This window comes from Acinonyx jubatus, chromosome A1 (assembly GCF_027475565.1).
Source record: "Acinonyx jubatus isolate Ajub_Pintada_27869175 chromosome A1, VMU_Ajub_asm_v1.0, whole genome shotgun sequence".
Lineage (NCBI taxonomy): Eukaryota > Metazoa > Chordata > Mammalia > Carnivora > Felidae > Acinonyx > Acinonyx jubatus.
The window spans coordinates 174,347,637-174,373,447 of record NC_069380.1 but is presented as its reverse complement, the minus strand read 5'-3'; the positions used below and the strand labels follow the sequence as shown (position 1 = coordinate 174,373,447).

At 49.8% G+C, this 25,811-nt stretch overlaps 1 protein-coding gene across 4 annotated transcripts in view; it reads left to right on the top strand.

The window, feature by feature from the left end:
* Positions 1 to 25,259, top strand: part of NEURL1B (neuralized E3 ubiquitin protein ligase 1B) — a 38,727-nt gene extending 13,468 nt beyond the window's left edge. For 3 of the 4 annotated variants that reach the window (XM_027034553.2, XM_053226475.1, XM_053226482.1), the window contains exons 2-5: positions 4,492 to 5,037; positions 16,911 to 17,630; positions 19,772 to 19,897; positions 20,282 to 25,259. In XM_027034553.2, coding sequence (XP_026890354.1) covers positions 4,492 to 5,037; positions 16,911 to 17,630; positions 19,772 to 19,897; positions 20,282 to 20,526 — 1,637 coding nt within the window. In that variant the 3' untranslated portion in view covers positions 20,527 to 25,259. The remainder of the gene's footprint in view (positions 1 to 4,491; positions 5,038 to 16,910; positions 17,631 to 19,771; positions 19,898 to 20,281) is intronic. The other variant, XM_053226478.1, reaches the window with a different exon arrangement.
* Positions 25,260 to 25,811: the final 552 nt, after the last annotated feature.

The window sequence follows — 25,811 nt, the reverse complement described above, 5'->3', positions numbered from 1 at the left end:
GCGGGTACTCATCCTTCCATGGAAGGAAGGGGGCATGGGGCCTCGTCCTGGCAGAAGGTTTTCTCACCAGTTACAGTGTGCCCATTTGAATCTGGTCTTGGCAGCTAGGAACCTCTGTGCCCACAGACTCAGCCATTTGGGGGAACAGCTGAAGTGATCCCCAGGAGGGGAACGGTGGGGGGCATCTTGGCCCTCAATGGAATATTCTGCAGCCATGAAACACAAGCACTGTGAATGCTCAAGAGCCATGGGGGGGGGGGGGGGGGGGAGGAATGCTTTTTATGTAATGCTGAGTTAGAAAAGAGAAGGCAGGAAGCAAAACTGGCTGGGGGCTCTGATTGCAATGAACTTGGAAAAGGTGCTCAGTACTTCCACACCGCTTATGGAAGAAAGCTGGGACAGGAGGAAGGAACGCTGGTTTGGAGTCAGACATTGCTGGGTTTACGTCTCAACACTGCTTCTTGCAGCCAAGGGAAGTGTCTCCACTGCCTGGAGCTTTGTTTTTCACCTCAACAATTCTGCAGGTGAAGATTCATTTGGAGAATTAGCCACAACCCCAAATGGAGAACATCTGGCCCAGGCCACAGCACACAGCGAGGGCACAGCCAATGGTCCTTACGTGGATAAGGACCGGGCAGGGCCGATGAAAAATGCCGTGGGAGTTAGGGTGTGAAGGCAGGGAGAAGGGAGGGATTTTTCTCATCCTTGCCAAACTTTCCATAATGTGGTTCGTGGTGTTTACTGCAGTAATTTAAGCGATAAACTTCAGTTTTTCCGTCGACCTCTCTGAACTAGGATGTTCTGCAGGGCCCCTGGGGTCCATCCACACTGACATTTTTTCTCTTTCTTGGAGAAGCCACTTTCCCCGAGCCAAGCTAAAAGCAGACGTTGGTGTACAATTTGGAGATTGCTTATTACTGTTCTTTCACCTTAAGCATTTTCTATTTGCATAAATAACACATCCTCTTTAGACACTTTTTCAGTCTGGTCTTTTTGCCTCATGTCAGGGCGCTGGCCTCTGAGGAGGTAGAAGCTGTGTTTATCCCTCACTCCCCGAAGGAAGCTGGATCATTTAATCAAGCCTAAACGAGTCTGTAAACTCCGCTGGTCACTTGGCTAGATTTTGTCCTAACATATAGTTGGTTTTACAGGAAACTTCCCCTTCTGTGTCTCCCCAGCCAGCGTTCATTTCAGCCGCCAGGCCACTCTGACTGATTATCTATGTAAGGATTCCCAAGCTGTTTTGCAAAGAAACTCTCGGATTGAGACGAGGCTGGGAAAACAACAGCGATGGCAGGGGCGAGAAAAATAATCACAGAACAGTGGCTTGTGGTCTTTGGTGCTCAGAAGGGCTTTAGATCTGTGGTCCTATTTAATGTTTCCTGGAGTGTTTGCCAGCTGTGGGGACCTTGGGGAGAATTCGGCCTGTGGGTACTGGAGGAAGCTGCAACCCAGAGAAGCTGAGCGGCTCGCACAAGGCTACGGCATGCATGGGGATGCAGGCTCTGTGGTCCCTGAGCTGCCTCTCCTGACGGTTTACACCTGGTACTTCCCTTACTTAGCTCATTTTTGTCTTCCAAAAAGCTCTCCAGTGGGCCCTTGCTCTGATCCTTGTGGTTCTGGAGATGACCCACAGTCTGGCTCTGGGTTCACCCTCCTCACTGCCTTGGGGGCCCCTCCCTGGCAGGCCGTTCTGGCCTGCTCTGCCAAAAGCCCTGCGTGGCTCCCTTTCCTTCATGTCTCCTTCAAGGTTACGGAGGAACTCCTATCAATCAAGGAAGTTTGGGCTGCAAACATGAGAAACCAAGCCAACCCGGCTTATAAGCAAAAGAGGGCTCTCCTTATCCTCCTTGGGTGGAAGTAACCGTGACATTGTCTCCTTTATCAGAGGTGGCCTGCCCAAACCCCTACTGAACTTCAACTTGGCAGGCCCCTCTCCCTCTTTGGGCCCATTTCCCCACCCATAAAATGGGCTTCTCAGAGATGATTTCTGAGGTCTGGTCTAGCTCTAACGTAATAGAGACAACAGTTGGCATTTATCAGGTGCCTGGTAAGGGTCAGGCCTCTGCTGAGCATGGGGGAATCAAAGATGAAATGGAAAAGCCCCCGCCCTCCAGGATCCAGCACTGGTGTCTTCCTCTCCCTCCTTATCACCTCTCCACCTCCCCTTTAAGTATCCATTATTTGTCTTATTTATTGCATATATTTTATACACCCAAGGCAAGTATATTGAATGTCTCATTAAAACCTCCAAACTCCAAATCTCTAGGACCAGAATCTGACCCCTTCTCACCACCTTTACAGGTCCTCCCCACCTCCCGATGTCAGCCATCATCATCTCTGCCTGGAATAATCCAGTAGCTTTTGTCCTCCCCAGCTTCCTTGCCCGCCCCCTCGAGCAGTCCCCTCTCCACACAACAGCCTAGCAGTCTCACCTCTCTGCTCTAAACCTCCAGTAATGTCCCTCTCCCTCGGAGTAAATTAGTTAAGGAAGAAACAAGCAGCAACCATGGGATCTCCTCCCCACCTGCCACCCCCTCGCGGCTCCAGCTCTGCTCTCATTTGCTTCCACCTCCCCTACTTGCTCACACCCTCCCAGCTGGCTTCCTTGCTGTTTCTCAGCCACGCCAGCACATTCCCACCTCGGGGTCTTTGCACTTGTCGTTACCCCTGCCTGGAGCGCTCTTCCTGCCTGGAACGAGATACCCTCGTGGCTCACTCCCTTCGCCTCGACTCAGAAGTCACTCATCAAAGAGGCCCTCCGTGGAAGTGCTAATGCTTTGTTCTTCCCTGCTTCTTTGGCTACGTTTTTCTCTGTAATGCATCCCACCAGGTAGAGTAGGTTTTCCTTGTTGCCTAACTTTGCTTCCCCCCCGCCCCCGGAATGCCCATTCCATCAGAGTGGGAGCCTCATCCCCCTTGGTAACTGGTTGTATTCCCAGTGCCTAGCATATACGAGGTGCTCACTGAACATTTGTTAAATGAATGAATGATTTAAGTCCCTTAAGTTTTTTTTTTCTTATGCAGGACCTTGGCTTCATTTCTTATACTTTCTTCTGTGGATCTGTGGCTTCTGTTTGGAGGGGGGCCTCCAGCTTCCCAGCATGGCTGTCTACCTCCGTGACTGGGGCGTCCCTCCCCACAGGCTTGGGGAGGGGAGTCACGGCTTGCCTGCCTCATCATCGCCTCTCCCTCTTCATTTTCCCCGCTCTTCACTCCCACTAGGCTCAGCATTAATGAAAGCCCAGCAACGTGCCCAGAGCACAGTGAACCCTGTGGGTGGGTGTGGGACGACTAGTCCCTGCAGTGGATTCTCGTTCCCCGGAAGGCTGTTCTTCTCCCACATCTACAGACCATTGTGTGCTAGGGGTTGCCTGCAATTTATAAGCACTTGCCATGAAAATTGTACTCAGCTGCTGTTGTGAATGAGAAGCAGAGACTCGTGCAGTAATTACCCACCCCACCATCTCCCAGGCTTCCAGAGTCTCGCATGAACTGCCCCTGGGATGGAGGACAGGTGGGAGGGATGAAGCTCCCACCTCAATACTAAGCCACCTGGGTCTGTGGCCAGCAACCAGCTCCTTTGAAAAGAGACCTTCCCAAGATTCTCCAGGTCCTCTGGGCAAAATTCCCTTAGAGATGAATCTTGAAAGGTGCATGTTTTAGAAAAGCTAACCTTGTTTATAAAGAATGCCTTCATTTTCTGTGGGTAAATGGGAGGGGAAGTCACAGCATCCTGGCTTGGGTTTCCTTTGGAACCTCAGTATTCTGATCATATTATCACACTGTGCCAGGCAGTATTCTAGGAACTTCATCCTCATGACCTTTTAGCAGCTGTGTGGGTCAAACAATGTTCCCATTTTACAGGCAAGGAAACAGGCTAAAGAAGTGACAAGATCTAGTGCATGTCACACAGCCAGGAAGTGCTTAGAGAGCTGGGATTCCAGGCTGCACTCTATATTGCCTTTTATTCTATTGTCAGGGGAATGACCCCAAGACTGCCTTCTTTTTATTGCCTTTTCTGCCTTGCTTTTGAACCAAATTTGCACAGAGAAAATCAGCCAGACCCCCACTACTCCCCTAAGAACCCAAGGCCCCAGTTGCCTTTGGAAGGACTCTACAGCCCAAAAGTGGCCCTTGGAGGAAGCTTCTAGATTTGGAGATTTGATAGGGACAGAGAAGTCACCTGACCCCATCCTGGTTGTTGTGACAAATTCATTGGTGTTGGCCCTACTGGGAATGAAACAGCTCTGAAAAGGTTTTCACTACACACACACACACACTAAGCCTCGGTTTGCTCATCTGTGGAGTGGGTATTGTGACATTGTGTGATAGTCATAGGTAGGCTGGCGGTAGCTGGAACCTTCCCAAAGTTTATCAATTACCAGTCTAATGAAGATAGACTTTAAAATGGCAATGATTATTAAAAGTTGAATTGGGGCCGTGAAAGTTCTGAGAGGCCCTAACCCTGCTGCCTGTCTCTTCCCGCAGACCCGAGCCCGCCGGCACGCCTCCTGGCCACCCGCCCATGCTGTGGCCCAGGGCCGGAACGGCGCCCGGTCCTAGGCGAAGCGCCCCGCTTCCACGCGCAGGCTAAGGGCAAGAACGTGCGACTTGATGGCCACTCGCGGCGGGCCACCCGGCGTAACAGCTTCTGCAACGGCGTCACGTTCACGCAGCGGCCCATCCGACTGTACGAGCAGGTGCGGCTGCGCCTGGTGGCAGTGCGCCCGGGTTGGAGCGGTGCACTGCGCTTTGGCTTCACGGCGCACGACCCGTCGCTCATGAGCGCCCAGGACATCCCCAAGTACGCCTGCCCCGACCTTGTCACGCGACCTGGCTACTGGGCCAAGGCGCTGCCCGAGAACCTGGCGCTGCGTGACACCGTGCTGGCCTACTGGGCAGACCGTCACGGCCGCGTGTTCTACAGCGTCAACGACGGCGAGCCGGTGCTCTTCCACTGTGGCGTGGCCGTGGGCGGCCCGCTCTGGGCGCTCATCGACGTCTATGGCATCACGGATGAGGTGCAGCTCCTTGGTAGGTCACGGTCTGGACCAAGCAGTAATTCTGTGTGCATGGATGTGTATTTCTTTCATACTCACAAACACGAAGGGCTTACTTTGCCAAGCCTTGTTCTAAGCAGTTGCCGCATTTTCACTCTTATTTTTTATTTATTTATTTATTTTTTTACCACAACCCACCATCCTCATTTTACAGATGGGAAAACTGAGGCACGGAGAGGTTAAATAACTTGAGTTGCAAAGCCAGGACTGGAACCCACACGGGTTGGGTCCAGAGTCCATGTCCTGGCACAGGTTCATTCAGACCCCTTCATCAGGTACTTGCACATTTACTCATTTTTTTTTACCCATTCCTTTGCTAATTCCTTCTCTCCCTGTTCATTTGCTCACTCAGTCATTCACTCACTTATGCATGTGTTTGCTCGCTCACTCATGCATTCAGTCATTAACACATCCACTTACTCAGCAATCAAATTTATGGCCCAGTCCTCGCACATCTACAGTGTCCACTGCCAGGGGCTCAAGGTCCACCGGGGAGGCAGGCAGACAAGACAGGCTAGGCCTGACTCTAACAGAGGAGGCAGCCACTAATGCTGAAATCTGGTGGTGAGAATTCCTGGGCGTAGAAACCCTTACCTTGAAACTTTTTTTTTCTTTTAAAATGATTTAAAAGTCCCATAATGTCAAAGTAACCATTTTAAAGTGCACAATTCAGTGGCATTCAGTTGGTAACCATCACCTCTAGTTCCAAAACATTTTCATCACCCCAAAGGAGACCCATATCCTCATTCTCCCCTACCTCCAGCCCCTGGAGACCACTGACCTGCTATTTGTGACCTTAGCTCTTGAACTCACAGGTTACATGTGAGCCAGCCCAGCCTGGATTTCTGGGGCAATAAAGGGAGATCAGTTTGCTCAGAGAATCTGGACGTAGCCCTATGTGTCATTTACTTGCAGGGAATACACAGATCTCAAGTTTGAGTTTTGAGAGACTTATACACCTGCCCATAACCCAAGAAAGTTCCCCTCTTTTGGAAGCAGCCTGTGTTCTGATTTTTTACCACAGATTAGTTGCACTTATTCTGGAACTTCATATAAATGGAATCATACAGTATATATGCATTTCTACCTGGCTTCTTCATCAAAGCACAGTATTTTTGAGAATCATCTATGTTGTTGCCATGTAAATCAGTAGTTTGTTCCTTTTTAAGTGCTGAGTAGTATTCTGTGGTATAGATGTACCCTGGTTGGTATATCTGAATGTCTGGGCTGTTTCTGGGTTTTCTGCCTTACACCTTGAAGGAACGAACACTCCAGCCCGGGCTCCTTGGCCACCACTGCCACCCATACCACCACTGGGCAAGGAGGGAAAATGCATGCATCCCGGCTGTGCCCTCCTTCCAAAGAAGGAGGAAGGCAGCAGAACTTCTGAGGATAGGGTTGAGGGGTGCCTGGGTGGCTCAGTTGGTTGTGTCCGACCACTGATTTCAGCTCAGGTCATGATTTCATGGTTCATGAGATGAAGCCCCACATCGGGCTCTACTGATAGCAAGGAGTCTGCTTGGGATTCTCTCTCTCTCTGCTCTTCACCTGCTTGTGTGTGCATGAGCGCTCTCTCTCTCTCTCTCAAAATAAATAAATAACCTTAAAGGAAAAAAAAAAAAAAAGAGGAGAGGGTTGGGAGTCACACAGACCTCTGTTTTATACCTGGCTCTCAACTTGCCAGCTGTGTGGGCTTGGCCAAGTGACTGAACCTCTATGTACCTCAGTTTCATCCATAAAATGGGTTCATGGTAGCACCACCTCATGGCATTGTTGGCAGGGTGACACGATATATGAAAGGGATACAGCACAGTGCCTGGCACATAGAAGATACTTAAGAAATAACATCTAAGAAATCAGAATCTCTGCCCATTTGCATGTAGGAGGAAGCACATGTCTGAATTTCATGCTTAGGCAGACCAGACTATGAATAGCTAACCACCCTGTAAGCTGGGACCTTACTTGGGCATTTTAACCATATTCCCCCACACTCTTTTCCATGGAAGGTTCTGCATTTCACCTCCAGGAGACGTAGATTTCTAAAGCCTCCTAGATCTGTCACTCTTTTTTGGAGTTTTTTATTCCTACAGAGCAGAGAAACAATCACTCCTCATTCACCTGCTCCCTCACATAGCCCATGTGTTGAGGTAACAGCCAAGAAATCGCAGCCACCCCATAACCAATGCAAATGGCTTGGGGTTTTTTGAAAATACAAACTGGAAGCAGGCTTTGGTGACTTAGTGAATCTGAATAAACCTGTGAGGAGTCATGGACTCTTTCCCCATTTGCCTAGCAAACTTTTATTGAGCCCCTCCAATGCCTCAACCCCCATGGAGGAAAAGGAGAGAGCCCCCCTGGAACACTGGTATAACGTGGCAGACGTGAGTCAGTTTCCTTATCTTCAGGTAGGGCCTGAGATGTGCTGGCTGATAGGAAGCACCTGTAGTACAGGTGCCCCAGGACCAGGTTCACAAGTGAGATTCAAAGGAATTCCATCTCTGAGTGATAGGAGTCCAGGTGGATTTCATGTCTTTATACCTCTATGAGTTACCTTTAAAAATACATATATACGTGTGTGAAGAGCTTATGGTGCTTTTACAATCAGAAAGGGAAATAAAGTTCTTTTTCTTTCGGAAGGTTATAGGAGATAATGGGGAAGTTTCTGGCATGTGATCAAGGCTGAATGTTTCCTTCCCAGGGGAAGAGCTCATTGACATTGGGTACATCTGGGTAAAGGGATTATGGGTGATTTCCACCCCCCCCCCACCAAAGTTACCAATGACTCGTGATCAGAAAAAAAAAGTTATAATGAAAATAAGCTAAGCTTTCATGATTTTTTATGGCTTGAGCTCAGGCAACAAGTACCCTACTGTTGCCAGCATGAGGAAAGGTAACGTGAGAACCACAGAAATTCCACCATAAAGGGGATCTCCCTCTCCCAATTCTTGGGCGAACTGGGCTTTCTAATGGTGGTGTCTAAGGTAACAAGTAGATAAACACAAGGGAGCCAGTGTTTGTGTAATCCAGAACTCTCTGATTTCCTTTTCCTCACAAGGAATAAGGAGGTGACATAGTTCCTTTAGAGACTGTCAGCTGTAAAACTCCAGAATAGAGATCCCCTCCCCCCTCCCTCACAAGATTGAAAACAAACAAATGAAAGTGTCATTAAGGTTGTCAAATTGAGCAAATAAAAATACAGGACACCTCATTACATTTGAATTTCAGAACAATAATTTTTTAGTGCAAGTATGTCCCGTGCAATATTTGGGACATACTTAAAAAAGAATGTTTTTCTGAAATTTGAATGACCCTGGGCATCCTGTATTTTATCTGGCAGCCCTCATCTGAGAAGCATCCTCCCGGTCTTGTGAGGTAGGGGGACCCTTTATTTGCCTTGGAACTTGACCTAAAGTGAAGTCTGAGAAATAAAAACCTTCATAGGCTTCACATAGTTCTCTTACTTGATGGAATTATGTTCCTAGCCCAGCTTCTTCCTGCAAGGATGGGGGGGTGGGGGGTGGGGAGGGTCCAACTGCAGCAGAGAAAGCTACATCTATGTGACCAGACCCTGGTGTGCCTACTCTCTTGACATTCTCTTTCCTCAAGACAGGGTGATTTAGTCCTTTTAGATAAAGAATTCAGGACTCAGAGAAGGGAAGTGACTTGCCTAAAACAACCAAGCTTGTGAGTGGCAGAGCCAGGATTAGAACCCAGGTGCATCCATCTCTTTGGTTCAGGGGTTCTCAGCTGTGGCTGCACATGGTGATCACCACGGGCACTCTGAAAACCCCACCTATCAGCGTGCACCAGACCAATTCAATCAGAACCTGTGGGAGTGGCCCCCAGGCATCTAGATTTCTTAAGGCTCTGGTTGTGATCACAAGAGTCCCCTTTGCACTGGTGCCTATCCCTCTTCCCGGCTAGGTGCCAAGCTAAGTTCTTCAGACGTGCCAGTTCAAGGCATGGTGTCATCACTGGACCACGAAAGCCCCTTGTCTTGTTTCTTTTCTGTTTCATGCCCAGCTGCCATTCTATACTCCCGTTCACCCCATCCCCTGCCCAGATAGGCACCACTCTGGTGTTCAGTATAAGCCCTTGGATGTATCTTTAAAAAACACGTATAGTTTCATATGTATATATGGATGGGACTGTACTAAGAATCTTACTCTTTTTTTTTTCCACTTGCCCCATTTTCAGATTTATCTGTGCTGCTGTGTATCTGGTCCCTTGTTCCCTAGCAGCTTCCACACTGATGGACTAGGTGCCACCAGCTACCCCCATCCCTCCCCACCCCCAAGCAAACTACACTGCAGTGCCTTCTCCCACAGGGCTGCATTGTGGCCCTAGGGTTTACCAAAATTCCCCGGGGGACAGACCAGGATGGCCTTGCTAGATCTGGAGCAGTCCCATCCTGAGAACCTGTGATTTCTCTCCTCCTCCGAGCCAAAGAGAAGGGGCTGAGCCCAGGCAAGTGACTTTCTGTTGAATTTAGTAGTTCTTAGACCCATGAGAGGAAGGTTTGGCCAGGTTTCCCCCTCCCTCCCCTGGCTCCTCTGAGAAGCTCTTTCCTGGAGCTCTGGAATTAGGCCCCATGCTGTCCTGAGGCAGCTCTGTCCCTCTTTTAGACACCTCAGTAGTGGTCACTGTCACAGCCCCTTTGTCCTTCCTCTGCCCAGTGGTGGAAGGCTGTGGCAGACCAAATAAGCAACATCAGTCTAAAGCCATGGCATTGAAGGCTGTGTTGTCAGAAATCTTAGTTGTAAGTGGCAAAAACCAGTTCAATCTTGCTTAAGGAAAACAAGATGTCTCATGACTGAAAATGCAGGGGAACACCTGCCTGTAAGCCTGGCTTGATGCAGGAACCCAATGAACAGCACCTGAAATACTGGCCTGCCTTTATTTCTTACCCTCCTATCATCTTTGTTAGCATCATTCTCAGCTGAGCTCTCCTTTGGGGACCGGAGGGGGGTGGGCAGGACACCAGCAGCTTCAGTACCATGTCCCATCATATTAATAAATCCAGCAGGAGAGCTGCTCTCCCAAAGGTCTAGCTAAAGTTCAAGGTTTAGACTCCTTGCTCTCCATGGCCAGAAGGATGGGATAGAGTGGCCAAGTTAAGGCCTCCTTCTCAAGGTAATCTGTGGAAGTGGGAGGTGGGTGTGAGGCAGTTCCCTCAGAAGAAAAGCTGGGTGCTGGAACCAGAAACAACAGCTCTGTATAGGCCTTGTAGGGGAGTAATTTACCCTTGAAAGCCTTGAGCCCCGTCTGCCAGCTTTACCTGGGTGTTATCTTCCAGTCCTCATAAGAACACTATGAGGCAGGAAGTAGTATCACCCCCCATTTGAAGATCAGCATGGATGGATAATTTGGCCAATGTCACCTAACAGTTGGTGGTACTAGAGTTGGTGTTTATGGTTTATTAGTGTTATGAACAAAGTGTTTGACAAGGACTTGCATTTATGGATCCAGATGCAGGGCCTAGAGATCAACTGTACCACCCCATGCTTCAAGTGAGGAAACTGAGGCCTAGAGAGAGGCAGGGACTTGCCTAAGGTCACCCAGCTGATAAGTGGTCATGATAGGGAAGGGGGTTGGGCTCAAGACCCTGGGAGTTGCCTCAGCACGGGACCTGTGAGCACCCCACATCATGCAGGGGGGACTGGCTGCAGGTGGCTACATCCAGAGCCTCACTGGGGAAGAGCACGAAGTAATTGGCTTTTACAGTTAATATTTTCTTTCCAAACAGTCCAGGCCAGCACCCACCTCCCTGCCCCAATAGTAAGGCATTTGCCTGGCAAGGTGGCCTGAAGGATTGTCCTTTCCGAGTCTGGGGTGAGATCTTCAGTCTGTGGCCACTGGCATATCCTATTAGGGACTCCTGAAAGTCTACTCTGTGCCAGGCACAGTGCCAAGCACACTGTTATACCACAGATCTACCATTAACTTTCCCCACAGGCCTATGAGACAGGGGTGAGGGTCCTTACATTGCAGATGGAAACTGAGGTCACATCCAGGACTGGCCAGGGTCCAACAGGTCTGTCTCTCTGGTTCAGTCTTCTTTGCTTGGAAAAGCATGAGTTCAGTGGCCCACACACCTGGCATTCACACCCTTTTTTGTTAAACCCCAACACCCCTGCCTTGCTGCCTGCTCTCCTGTGGCCAAGACTCAAAGAGCTCTGCTCCTGTATCCTCCTGCCTGTTTGGGGACATTGCTCCTATCATTTGTCCCTTTCTCCAGCCTCATTTTCTCTCTCGCCATAGGATTATTCCCATGAGCACACAAAAGAGGTCCAGTAGTTTCCATTAAAAACAAAACAAAAAAACGCCCTTGACACTCTCTTCCACCAGCTACTTTCTCATTTCTCTGCTCTTCAGAGCAAAATTTTCTTAAAAATATCTATATGCCACCCTCTCCACTTCCCTCTTCAGCTCATCCCAGTGATCTGTATTTAATTTTAAAAGTTTAGTGTGAAATTTAAAATGCAAATAGAGGTCCACTTTCTTTAATGTACAAAGTAGGAGTAGAACCAGTAGTAAAGTATACATTTGTTTATACCATTTACATATATATATATGCTCAGATATAATATAGTTTTCCACATTAACTTTACTATTCAAACAATAGAAAGTGGGTAGCAATTTAGGAAGTATGAAAGGGATAAACCTCAGAAAGACTTTTCTACCATGTTTATTCTACGCCGTGTATGGCTGTGTGCTCACTTCTCCACTGCACAGAATTCAGCTGTGTATAAAACTGAACCCAATCAGAAGCTGAAGGAGACAAGAAATGATGGGTCGATAGCCTGATGCACTGTCATACAATTCAGACGATGGTACAGCTACCAGCTTGTAATTTTTAGGCACTGCAAACAAGGCTTTCTCTTGAAGTTGAACCAAAACCAACTTGGGTTCTGCAGGCTCTAATATGTACAGGAAAAAAATCGATGCTGAGGAGGTTCAAAATTTGGTCTCTACCAGTTACCAATGCAGTCAGCAATCACCCAATCTGGCAGGACTCCATCCTGATGACCAGTATCTCTGTCAGCATTTTAGTCCTTCAATGTCATCTTCTGGGTTAAGTTCACCACCAGACACTTTGAAGAAGGTTGCTCCCAACTGTAACAGTGGCAAGTGGCGTGGCTGGTGCTCAGGTACCACCTCGCAACGATTTTATCCAATTCCTCCCTCATGCACTGAAATCTGGCTGCTGCCAAGCTGTCCTCACCATTTCACCACACTTGAGCCTGCAAGCTCTCTGACAGCTCCACGCTGCCAGATCCACAGCTCAGCCCCGTCCTCTTTCCCGGCCTTTCACTTTCAGCACAGGTGATCTCTCCCAGCCTCTCTCACCTGCTTGTGCCTCCTGGCTTCACAAGCCCCCAGTTTTACTCCTGCCTCCCTGGCTGCTGCTCCTTGGCTTCCTTTCTGGCTCCTTCCTTGCTTGTCTCCATATGCTGAGAGCCCCAGGGTTCTATCATCAGCTTTCTTCTCTATCATGTAATACAACATGCACGTAGAAAAGTGTAAAAACGTCTCTGGAGTTTAACAAACCATCCTAAAGCAAGACCATTTCTCCACCTACCCTCTTTCTCCAATGATCCGAGCCCATCACTGGGGCCTTGAATCCTGTCTTTAGGCTGCTGGTCCATATTCCCAGCCCTGACGCCTCCCCTGAAGTCCGGACTTCCTTCTGCCTACTCACATCTCCTCCTGGCATCCAAAAGGCATCCCACACTGAACACATTCAGGCAGCCATCCCCACTGTCAGTGAAGGGCACCACCCACTCGGCTGATTGGTCCAAAACCTCATGAGTCATCCTTGATTCCTCTTTTCCTTGCCCTGCATCCATTCTGTCAGCATGTCCTGGCTCTTCTGCCTCTAGTGCATGTCCTGAATCAGTCCTTTGGAGACAATGAAGTGACTGATGGATGGTTCCTTCTGTCTCTAACTCTTCTAGCCTTCCTTCATTTTCGTCTTCACACAAAGATGGGGTTTCTCTTGGGACATAAATTCTGCTTTACGTCCAGCCCCAGACATATTTGAGCCCAGAGAGCTAGAGAAAGAAAAGAAACGCAAGAACCCAGCTTTCTCCCAGGTCCAGGGAGAGTGGGAGGTTGGGGAGCCAATCCGAGTCACCCCAGTCTCCCTGTGCCTGGCCTGGGACTGCTGCTCCGTAGATGTTTGGGGAAGGGGCAGAACGGTTGGACTCTTCCCCTCGGGGGTCACATTAGGCCCCCTGGGGACTGCAACTCCAAGAGCCACTTGTCCTGAGGCTGAGTCCACGTGCTGGCAGCTCAAAGAGCTAAACAAGAACAGCTGAACTTTGGAAGCAGTACTGCTAGTGGTCATGGGGTCTGGTTTTGGAGTCATGTAGCCTGAGATGGAATCTCATTATTGGGATCACCCCTGGCTGTGTGACCTTGACTAATTCACTCCACCTCTCAGAGCCTCCCACTGTGAAAAGTGCCCGTCTTACAGAGCTGTGTGGGATAATGGGGAGGATTGATGAGGATAATGCATGGAGTTGCATCTGGTAGATTGTGTCTCAAAAAAATGGCTGTGTATATTTTCATCAGACCCAGAGAGCGGGTCACAGGTTAGAAATCTTGATAAGCTCCCTTGGTGGCCTTTAGATACTGTGGCATTTCTGCCTGTCACCAGCTGGTTCTCCACAGAGAATCTCTTGAGAGATGGATTGTCAAGTGTCAGGCCTAGGCCAGCACTGTGCTATCTTGGGACTGTCTCACTCAGAGACGCCTGGTGGGGACAAAGCTCCTTGCATACAGTGAGGAGACCCAACCTTCTCTGAAAGGCTGCTGTGTGCCAGGTACCAGGCTGAATGCTGTCACGTATGTTGTCACCCCAGCCTCACAGACTAAGCTTTCACCTCAGAGATGCTGTTCCTTCACACAATCTATTCCTTCTGTCTGCAATGGCTACACCCCACTTCCTAGGCCTTCAGGCCTTCACTCCATCATCACCGTCAGGGAGGCCTGTTCTGACCCTTTCTCAGGCCTCACTTCTGATCAAGTCTCCCTTGTACACAGTCTCAAAGAACCCCAGTTCTGTCACTCCCCGGTTGCATGACGTGGGGTAGCTCACTCTGCATCTCAGAGTCTGCGTTTCCCCCACTGAAACATGCCCATTTTACAGAGCCATGGAGGACAGTGGCTCTTAGTAGCATTCATCACAGTTTGTACTTACACGGTTTCGTGCCTAAAGTCTGTCTCTCCCACTGGACTAGCAGCTCCACCGGCACAGGAGCCATGCCTGCTTCTTCACTGCTCTTCACTCAGTGCCCAGCACAGCATCTGGCACATGGCAAGTACTCTATACATTTTGATCAAAAAACGCTGAAGAAATAATGATAATAATTAACATGTTTTGAGCACTTACTTTGTGCCATGTTCTGTGCTACATCCTTTATTTAAAAAAAATTTTTTTAGTGTTTATTCATTTTTTTGAGACACAGACTGAGGGTACAAGCAGGAGAGAGGCAGAGAGAGAATGAAACACAGAGTCCGAAGCAGGCTCCAGGCTCTGAGCTGGCAGCACAGAGCCCAACCCAGAGCTCGAACCCACAAACTGTGAGGTCATGACCTGAGCCCAAGTCGGCGGCTTAACCGACTGAGCCACCCAGGCGCCCCTGTGCTACACTCCTTATAAAAGCATCTGCTTTAATCTCTGTAACAACAGAGACCAGGATTAATCCATTTTAAGCTGAAGAAGCTGAGGCTCTGAGAGGTTAAGTGACTTACCTCAAGTCCCATAGCCAGGAAAGGCTGAAGCCAGGACTTGAACCATCTCCACAGGCCATGCTCTTAATCAGACTACTGCACTGAAGGATGGGCTCCTATGTGGAGCTGTCAGGGGCAAGGAGGAGGAGCACTGGAGTGGAGGACGAAGCAAACATTGGCAAGGACACAGGCCCAGGGCCTGCCACAGCCAATGCCTTTAGGCTTAGCCTAGCAGGATGGGTGGGGCAGAGTCCTGGGAAAGCGTATCACATCCCACACCCAGAGGCTCTGCCAGAAGTTGACGTCTACACCAGAAACATCCACTATCTAAAATACCTTTTCAAAAAAATACTTTAGATTTTCACGTATGCCTTTGTTTTACTGATTACAAAACCAATACATGTTCATTAGAGAAAAATGAAAAATCTACAAACTTTATAAAAAGCAAATTTCCATCCAGAGATAACCAGCATCAGATTGTTATGTATATCCTTTCTGTACTTTTTCTATGCACCCTATACATACATTTCCCACACAGAATCAAATAATATATTCACTTTTAGATCTTCTTTTGTTCACTTAATGTTATATAATGGGTGTTTTGCCACATTAATAATTGAAAACAATTTTTTAAAATACAGGTTTTCTGGTGATAAAACTTTGTGGTATACATATTTATCGTAGAAGTATTAGTTAACACACCAGTAGGCTACACAAACAGGTCTATGAACCATGGTCTGAACTTGGATGGCTAATTTATAAAACCTGTAGATTTTTACAGGTGGGGTAGGGAGTAACATAACAGATTCTCACTAGGGGCTATGGCATGCTTTTTGAAAAATCATCTTCATTATTATGACTTAATTTTATATTTGGAAAACTAAAGAGAAAGAAATCCTTTTTTCCATGATATAAACTACAGAATGGTAACATTTAACAAATCTTAGCCAGAGGGGGCTGGTTAGAGAAGTTTGAAAAACACTTTTTCTTGCTTTACCTATTACGGTTAATGAGAATATTTTTATCACTAAAACAAGAACTTCACAATACTTTAATGACTGTTTCTTTCTTCTCCTGATTTGTTATTCAGAGTGGTCATCCGTGTCTTTCAGAGACCTCATTCATTCATTTATTCATCCAATAAACAGTGAAGGTTCTTTGCCCAGCAATCTGCTAAGCCCTGACAACGTGTTGGTGAACAGACAGGCAAGGGCTCCCATTCTAGTTGGGGAGACCATCAACAAGTAATTTACCAAAGTATAAAGACCTGTATTACCTAAACGAAACACTACTTTTGTTCCTTTTACTTAACTATATAATATGTAGTATCGTGAACATTTTTCCCTATCACTAAAAATTATTCAAAAATATTTTCAGGACTTTGACTTAAAACTCTTAAGTTTTCTGTCCTATAAAATGAGGCCATCTCTTACACATTCCATGTTTGTGCACCACCTAGGCATTGGGCTCCGTGCTGCCTTCTTTCAGAGTCAGCATGTGCTGAAGAGCCAGGGTTCTTGTTGTGGCTTTGCCACAGTTGCTGTGTGACGCTTGGTCACATTCCTTAACCCCTCTGTGCCTCACCTCCCTTCTTTGCTAGATGGCTGGTAATAACGGAACATACCTCACAGGCTGTATGAGGACTGAGATAACACGTGAAAGGGGCTTAAAGTAGCACCTGTCACAAATGGCCACAAATAAAGAGCAAAAGCATTCACTTTTTCTTGGAGCTTATGTTCTAGTTGGGGAGGCCGACAATACAGGGGTTTCAGATTTTCCAAAATGTGAAAACCTCTGGAATGCAGCAAGGAAGGAGGGAGGAATAAAAAAGAGCGAAGAAGGGAGGGAGAAAAAAGGGAGAAGGAAAGAAGGGGAAAACGGAGGAAGGGCTCTATTTGCCCATCCCAAAGTCAAAAGGGTTATGCTTAATCAGATTCCGTGCACCTGTGGTTCTTAAGTCAGTACACACGTGAACTAGAAAAGTGAGGGGCTGTGCGGGGGGGGGGGGGGGGGGGGGGTGAGGGGACCGAGGCCTGTGGGCGGCGGAGGGGGGGGAGACTCCTCGCTGACGGCCCGCACCCTCACCGCCCCCCTTCCGCCCCGGCGCAGAGAGCGCGTTCGCCGACACGCTGACGCCCGCGCGCCTCAGCCAGGCCCGCTTCAGCGCCTGCCTGCCGCCCAGCAGCCACGACGCCGCCAACTTCGACAACAATGAGCTCGAGAACAACCAAGTGGTGGCCAAGCTGGGCCACCTGGCGCTGGGCCGCGCCCCGGGCCCGCCGCCCGCCGACGCCTCGGCCGCCGCCATCCCGTGCGGGCCCCGCGAGCGCCCGCGGCCCGCGTCGTCGCCGGCGCTGCTCGAGGCTGACCTGCGCTTCCACGCGACGCGCGGACCCGACGTGAGCCTGTCCGCCGACCGCAAAGTGGCCTGCGCCCCGCGGCCCGACGGCGGCCGCACGCTCGTCTTCTCTGAGCGCCCGCTGCGACCCGGCGAGAGCCTCTTCGTGGAGGTGGGCCGCCCGGGGCTGGCGGCGCCCGGCGCGGTAGCCTTCGGCATCACGTCGTGCGACCCGGGCGGGCTCCGGCCCGCCGAGCTGCCGGCTGACCCCGACGCGCTGCTCGACCGAAAGGAGTACTGGGTCGTGGCGCGCGCCGGGCCCGTACCGAACGGCGGCGACGCGCTCAGCTTCACGCTGCGGCCCGGCGGCGACGTGCTCCTGGGCGTCAACGGGCGCCCGCGCGGCCGCCTGCTGTGCGTCGACACCACGCAGGCGCTCTGGGCCTTCTTCGCCGTGCGCGGCGGCGCCGCGGGCCAGCTGCGCCTCCTCGGTGAGTTTCCTGACCGACCGCGCGTGCGCGGGGTTTCCCCCGGGAGCCCGAGGGTACCGCTGGGCAGCTCTAGCCACCGCAGGGGCCCAGACTGGAGCGTGCATTAGCGCCCTCCTGCCTCCACCTAGTCTCTTGATTCAGTAGGGCGGCCCCGAAATGCGGTTCTGACAGTGCGCCAGGGATGTCCATGTGGCTGCCCTCTCCCCCTCCCCACCCCCCGCGCCCCAGTCCCCACTCTGCCCCCACCGACCTAAGTTCCCGCTGGGGTCAGGGCCTGGAAGGCTTTATGCAGTCGGTAAATGACGGGTACAATTTTTCTTTCTGTTGTTCTATTATATCACTTGTCTTTTACCTACGTAATGCATATTAAGTGTAGGAGAAAAAGTGAATACAACTATACTTAAAAGGGGATATAAGAATAACGCTGCCCACAGAAAATGGAACGGAGGCTTGAGCCATCTTATTTTAAAATGATTCTTGCCTTCATTCATGCCACAAATGGACACCGAGCACCCACCAGCTGTGGGCCAGGCCCTGGGCTCCAGGATGGGGCATGGCAGAGGACAGGACGCAGGCCATGCATAGGAGGAGCTTAGAGACACAGCTGAATGGACAGCTGCACTGTGTGATGTATGCCACCGCTGAGGGGCTTTTCTCCCACTTGGTGAAACGGGTGGTGGCCAGGGAAGGTTCCCAGAGAGCACAGCTCCGTTTTCATGATTCAAGAAGTAGGTCCAAAGGGTAACAGAAACGGTGAACATTTCGTGTTATCTCGTTCAGTTTTACACTCCTGATGCTTCTATGAAACCAATATCATTATCCCATCTCCAGATAAGAAAATTGAAGCACAAAGAGATTAACTGACTCTCCCGGGCACATAGTTGGTCAGCCATGAAGATGTTGGGCAAATTACAGACCCTCTCTGAGCCTCGATTTCCTTCTGTGTAGGGAGGGAGTAGTTACCTGCATCCTGGCATTGTCATGAGGATGAAATGATGAGGTGCATATAATGCTTTCAGCAGGTGCCTGCCACCTACAGCATGTTTAATAAGTTGTATTAGCAATGACTGCTGTTTGCAGGAAGAGGAAGAACGAGGAAACAGTGGTCATCATTTGTTGGTTTAAGGGATGACCATAGTCATCATTTACCCTGAGATGAGTTTGCCTAAGTTCCCACTGGGGCTTTGGCAAGAACTAAGCCTAGAGTCAGTCTTTCTTGCCCTCCTCCCCAGCACCTCCAGAGGAACCAGGATGAGCCCCTGAGTGGTCAGGAAGAGAAGGTAGAATGGAGGCAACTGCTTTTGGAGGCCAGGGATTTGCCCTCCTGATTTCTACCTGACAGCGGCCCCAGCACTGCATTATCTGTCCATTCATCCTCAATTAGGGTAAGGGAAGGAACATCTGTCTCACCTAAAAAATAACCCATTATTATCTGAAGAATAGCTATTGCATTCAATAGCTGTGAATGCAAGGAAGAAAACTCATTTGTGTCAAACACTACTAGGCAGAAATCTCATAGTTGCAAGTGACAAAACCCCACTCAATGTGCCCTGTACCAGAAGGGAAATGTATGGTTACACATACCTCAAAAGTCTGGGAATGTATTGGATGGATTCAGCAACAGCCGGATGTAGGTGTTGAAAGCATGTAATCGGGATCCCATCCCAAAGCTCACTTTCCTCTCTTGGCTTCATTCTCAGGCTCTACAGTGCCAGGCTTACCTCCCAATGGGTGTGCGCCTTCCTTCCCAACACCTGTAGTGTTTTAGTAAAGGCCTCTTTGACCTTAGTTGGGTTAGGTAGCCTTAACCATCATTGAGATGCAGGGGTGGAAGATCTTATTGGCCTGGCCTGAATCATGTGAGTGAGGGTGAAGTAAGTGCTTCAAAACAAAATCCTGGTACTGTTTCTGAAATAGACAGGAATGGAGGCTGGGCAGGCAAAGAACAGATGTCCACCACACATGTATGATTCCATTAGTCCTTAGCAGAACCCTGGGAGGTAACTCTTATCCCCCCACTAGACAGATGGGGAAGGTAAGGTGCAAGAGTGAGGAGCCAGGGACTAGCAGAACAGGGCTCACCCCCCCCCCCCCCCCCCCCGCCCCACACACTGCCCCTGATGGAGTCTCTTTGGTCTCAGGCACCCTGCAGTCCAGCCCTGCGACCACGTCTCCATCAGGGTCCCTCAGCGGCTCCCAGGATGATAGTGATTCTGATATGGCCTTCAGTGTCAACCAGTCCTCCTCAGCATCTGAGTCATCCCTGGGTAAGGAGGTATAAGCCCTAGAGGGGGTAGGGGCTGGCAGCCGGCCGGCTCCTTCAGCTGGGCCAGGGCCTTCTTGAGGCTAAGCAAGGATGGCCACCTTTCCCCCTCCTCTTCCCTGCATCCTCTCCTGTCTCAGCTGTGCATTCACCTGGAGGGAGGAGAAATCGAGCTCTGGTATCCCAAAGGCTAATGATGGGACTTGCTTCCTGGGGGAAGGAAGGAAGGAATGGGAACAAAGCCCAGAAGAAAAACCCCAAATTGGTATCTCACAAAACTGTTTCCCCACAAGTTCGGCCATATAAGCGCTGCCTTCCTGGGGTTACCCCAGCAGATCCCACCTGAAAACCACATTACTGAGGTCTGTCTTGTTCTCCCTTTCTACAGTGACGGCACCCAGCTCCCCGCTGAGCCCCCCAGTGTCTCCCGTGTTCTCCCCACCAGAGCCGGCAGGCAGCAAGAATGGCGAATGCACAGTGTGCTTTGACGGTGAAGTGGACACAGTCATCTACACGTGTGGACATATGTGCCTATGCCACAGCTGCGGCCTGCGGCTCAAGAGGCAGGCCCGGGCCTGCTGTCCCATCTGCCGGAGGCCCATCAAGGATGTCATTAAGATCTACAGGCCGTAGCCTGGCCTGCCAGTGGGCCTTGGCCAGAGCAAGGTCACCTTCCTGAAGGCCCCTGGGCCAGGCAACCACCATGGCCGCCAAGGAATCCAAGGGCAGTGGCCATCCCGTCTGCCACTCTCCAATAGTGGGCAAGGCGTGACAGTCATGGAGATGAGGCCCTGGGGGTCTGAGCCCAGGCAAGGGCTGCTTCTGGCTCAAAAGTGCTTTGCCCCCAAAAAGGCCGTCCCAAGAGCAAGCTCAGGAACTGCCTAGCAGACCACCCTGTCCTTCGGTGACCTCTCAGCTGGGAAGCAGCATTCTCTGTGCAATGCTTTTTGCTGGGGTTGGGCTGAGTGTGTGTGAGAGAGGGTGAGGGGAGGGAGTGGACAGAGAAGAGAGGGACTATGTGAGAGAATGAGTGAGAGAGAACACGTAGGTATTTATCCAGGGATCCTGGCTCTAGGAGGTTATTTAACACTAAGGAATGTGCAATCCAGAGCCCAGACGGTAGCGTGACTAGAAATTGTTCACTTTCTGGGGCTGTCACGTCAGCTGGTTTTGAATGTATGAAGCCTGCACCTAAACAGAACTCCCTTGGATGGTATAGAAAAGGGACACTCAGATTTTCTAAAGGAAGGCAAAAATAGCTCATTGTTTACAGCTCCAAAGCAGCAACGCCTTGGGGGGAAAGGTGGGTGGAGAACATAAAAGAACAATTTGCTTTTTTAGTTTCTTCCTCAGTCCTGGAGGGGAGTTTTGATGGGTGCTACGGCCCACTGAGAGCTCTGGGTGGTGTCATCCCCAGAAGCCTTTTCACCCTCTTCACCCCCTTCACCCTGGACAGCCTAATAATAAGCACAGTGCACCTTGACTTGGTCCCTAGATGCTTTTCACCTGGTCTACCCCTTGCTGTCACCAAGGAGAAGACAAGCAGCAGGTTCTCTTTGCCTGGGGGAGGGAAAGAATCCTGGAGGCAGAGGACTCACCTGGAATTGGAAAGGCCACTCCATCTCCCAGACAGCTCTCCACATTTCCTGCTGTGACTCCCCGGGCCTGGCATTCACCAGCAGCTGTTGGCATCACCAGGGCAACCTGCTGGTGAAGTGGGAGGAGGAAAAGACTTGCAACCAGTTCTGACTCTCAGCTTCTCTTTTGCTGCTGATTACTAAGATGTTAATTGACCATTAAGATGTTAACTAATAGCTTAGATATTGAAATGCTGACATCGAGACTCTTCCCCCTTCCCAGGACTCTTTGCAGGCATTTCCCCTGTCCCCCACCCTCCTCACCCTGCCTAGGCCCATCTCTGCAGACTCCCAGACCATCTCTGGGCTGATGGGCTGGCCCGGGGCCTCTCTTCCCTTTTTGTCCCCAGTTCTGGGCCCAACCTCTGCCCGGTCTTGTGCTGTATCTTTCAGGAAGCCCCTGGGCGTCTCTGATTCTCAGTTACCGATCCGTCCAAGATGAAGCCCAGTACCTGCCCACTGCAGAACCTCTGGGAGGCCCAGTATAACATGTAAAAAGTCCAAGACACCCTGCAAAGAATGGGTATCATTTTTAATCACAATTCCTAATCTGTTCATCTGCTGAACAGATGATGGCTGGGAAAGAACATCCAGAGAGTTTTTGCATTCATATGACATATGTTTGCTGGGGCTCTGGGGACCCAGAGCCCACCCCAGTTGGGCCCTTGTCAAATCAAATCCTATAAGCCCAGGTGGTCTTCGTGATGCTCTAGGTCTTGGGCCCCCTGCTTCTCTGCCCGGAAGTGGTCATAGTGTTCTGACCTGATCTCAACTTCAGAACGCCCACTCTTACTCCTGCAAGAACCCCTAATTGGTTATTTTCCCCCTAGTGAGTCTGGGAAACATGCCCACATTTTACTTTTGTGATGAAAGTTTTGGGGGAGCTACTGGAACCCCAGAGTTTGCCAATATAAGAGCTGGGGAGGCTAGGCAGCACTCAATGCCCAGCTGAATTTGGCCTGCAGGAGCCTTCCATTTCCCCCATGGGTGATGTGGGCACAGGCCATGTGGGAGAGGACTCATGACCTCCCCTACGGGACTGGTTCTCCAGGCAGCAGTGCCCCTGACTGGATTGAGCCATTCACAAGCTCTGGTGGTCTCAGAAGCTAGCAGGAGGCAGCTTGTCTTTCCTGCCACTTGCCTTTCCTGACTATCTCCCCTGGGTTCCAGCCAGGGTCATGTACAGCCACCATCAGGAAACCAGTGACCGAGGGCCTGGACCTGAGGTGGAGCAGGCCATGCTCCTGGTGACCTGTTACCTGGAACAAAAGGAGAGCTAGTGGCCTGTTTAACTTGCTCTGCAGCTGCTATAAATAGACTCCCTGTTTCCAAGAGGAATTAAGGGGGTGTTTATCTTCTAAAAACCAGACATTTCCTGATGCTCTAAACTGTTTTATTCAGTGCTATAAAGGAACTAGCTGCTCACATGGCCCTCACATGGCAGAAGAAAGAGGAAAGGGAACCCCACTTTTTTCTTTCACATCATTATGTGCCTTGGCATTGGGCTAGCAAGGCATCTTCATGCGTTAATTCTGTGAGGCAGGTCTTGTTACCCCATTGAGGCGTATGGAAAACACCACTGATTATAAAATACACCATTTTATGTACTGCTAAGGGGAAAAAAAGGCTGCCAATTCTAACTGCAAGATGTCACAGCTATACAATTCATTCTAATCAGAGACTTGAAATGTGGAAAAACTGTGCGGCTTAGGACTGATGAAACGCAGGGTTGTGCCCACCTGATGGGTAAGGGAGCCAAGGCCCTATGAATGAAGTGACTTAGGATCAAACTCACTAGGTGGCAGGGCTGGGACTCAAACATAGGAGTATCTGGTGCTGACTCCCACACTCTCCACTGCCTGGCCCCAGCCCCCCAAAGCTTGAGACTGCCTTGAGTTTTCTCTTTTGAAACTTCTCTGGGCAGTTCCTGGGGGAGCCCGGGCACCCGCACCTGTATGGAGAGTTCCAGCTCTAGGCTGTGGTCCCTCTGCCACCCATACTCTGGAAGGACATGTGTCCTTCCTTTCAGGCTCATCTTCCCACTGCCCACCTTTTCCTGGCAGAGCTGAGCTCCGTGAGGTCCCGAGTCCAACCTGAAGGCCTCCTTTTGTTACACAGGAGCGCACACATGAGGCAGCTTGGGGGAGCAAACGAGCACCTTGTTCCGCCACCTTCCTGGGCCTCAGCACCACCACCCCCTCAAGCAGGGATTCCAGGGGGAAGAAGGGGGAGACCAGAAGACACTCCTTTGTTGTGGTCTTGTGCCTATTTTGAGCCATCAGAGAAGCTGGGCCATTTCCAAGTCAAAACAACCTCCTTTTTCTAGTCCATTCCCAGAACTGGGAGTCTTCTGGGATTTAGCCTCACAGGGCAGCTGCTCCCCTAAGTGCAGCAACACTTTGCTCAACACCCACTCATCAGCATGGCCTCTTCTGGACGCGGTGTTGGGAATTGGGACTAAAGACAAAGCCTGCAGGAAGCAGATTGTCCAGAGCAGGAGATGGACAGATGTGTAAACTTTTATTTGATCCCTCTGGTGTTGGGGCCTATACTAGCACGTAGTAGGTACTCATTAAAGGTTACTGAAGGAACCAGAAATCAAGTTATGAATGCTCAGGGGGTTGGTAAAACATCACACTCACACACACACACAGTCATTCAACAAACATCTGCTGAGTGCCTACCAGGTGTGGGGTGCTGGGAATGAAGAGCTGAGAGGATAGCCCTAGCTCTACCTTCAGAAGGAGAGGCATTAACAGGATAAGACGACACTGGGGACAGAATCCTTTGGGGTTTCTTGGCCATTCTGTTGCCTTCGGGGATTTATCCTGGTGAGTGCCCACGACTGCTCTCCTGACCCAGAACCTCCTGCATGCTTCCAGAAGCCTCCTCCGCATTAGAAATGCCAGGCACCTTGCAGTCAGTGAGCTGCCACCAAAATGGCCTTGGGCAGAACCCTCAAAGGTTCCACTGCTTGATGATTACCTTCAAGTCCTGCCAGGGGGACATGTGGGGAGAGGCCTACCTGCTCCTTTCAGGCGGGACCGGATGCTGGAATCAATCCCCGAGTCCCCAGACAACCCCGTCAGTTCCAGTTGGGAATGGGCTTGCACAAAATCTTGGAGAATGAGAGGCAATAACCTCCCCCTGCTCGATCCCATCTCTGCCCCAGTTTTGGCAGAGGGACGCCCGCTCAGGAACACGTGGCCTCCTGGCATTTCTCAGTATTTAACTGTGTGTCTTTTCCAAGCCCTAATGAAATGACTTGTACAACAATCTGTCTGTGCCTTATGAAAGTGTCTGTGCACTTTTTATCCTTTTTAAAAGCAACGTTAAAAAGTGGGCAAGGGACTAGCATACATGGTAGTGTTCTAGAAATATGTGCTAATCACTTAAACCCTTCTGCATTATGGTTTTGATGTAGGAGTGATAAAGTGTACGTCTCTCATCCCATCCCCCCACTACCTGTGTACAGACCTTTTTAAAAATATCTCTTATTCTTATTTTTCTGATTCAATACTGTGACTTCTCCAACACAATCTAATCTTTGGGAATCTGTAATAAAGGTTTTAAAACTTGGGGGTGGGGTTGGGGAAGGGTTTGCCCTGGTCCCGTGTGTTGTGCTTTGCCTGTTGTGTGTTTTGGTTTTTGTCTATTTTTATCTGTTTTATATTAACATAATTTTTCTGTTTAAAAAACAAATACAACTTTGGCTTGTTAAAAAAGAAAGTTTCTTCAGAACTCAATTTTAAAAATCACAACTGCACATACCGTTGGGGAGTGAAGGTGAGGGATACAAAGCATTGCCAACCTTGAGGAAACATCTTGCACAACGCCCATAGAGTCCTGAAAATGTTTGATCCTTTTGCCACCTAATTTTGTGAAAATATCACAAGGAAAGAATTCTAATCAAGGATAAGCTCTGTATGTAAAGATACTCATTGCAGCAGTATTTATAATGATAAAAAGTTACATAAGCCACCCTAACTTCCAACAGCCAGAGTGAACTCGCCAGAACTCTTGGTTGCAAGTGACAGAAACCCAAACTCGAACTGGTTTAAAGGGATTAAAAAGCTCACCTAACTCAAAAGTCCAGTATCATGAACCCAAGAACCCACTTCAGGTACAACTGGATCCAGAATCTAAAACGCAGGAGCAGGTCTCTCCCCCTTCTCGCTCCGCCCTCCAGAGCCACTCTCAGGCAGGCTCTCGACGCAGCTAGCCACAGCGCAGACGCAATCCATAGCCTCCCCTGCGTGGGCCCACCTGGATCACATGTCC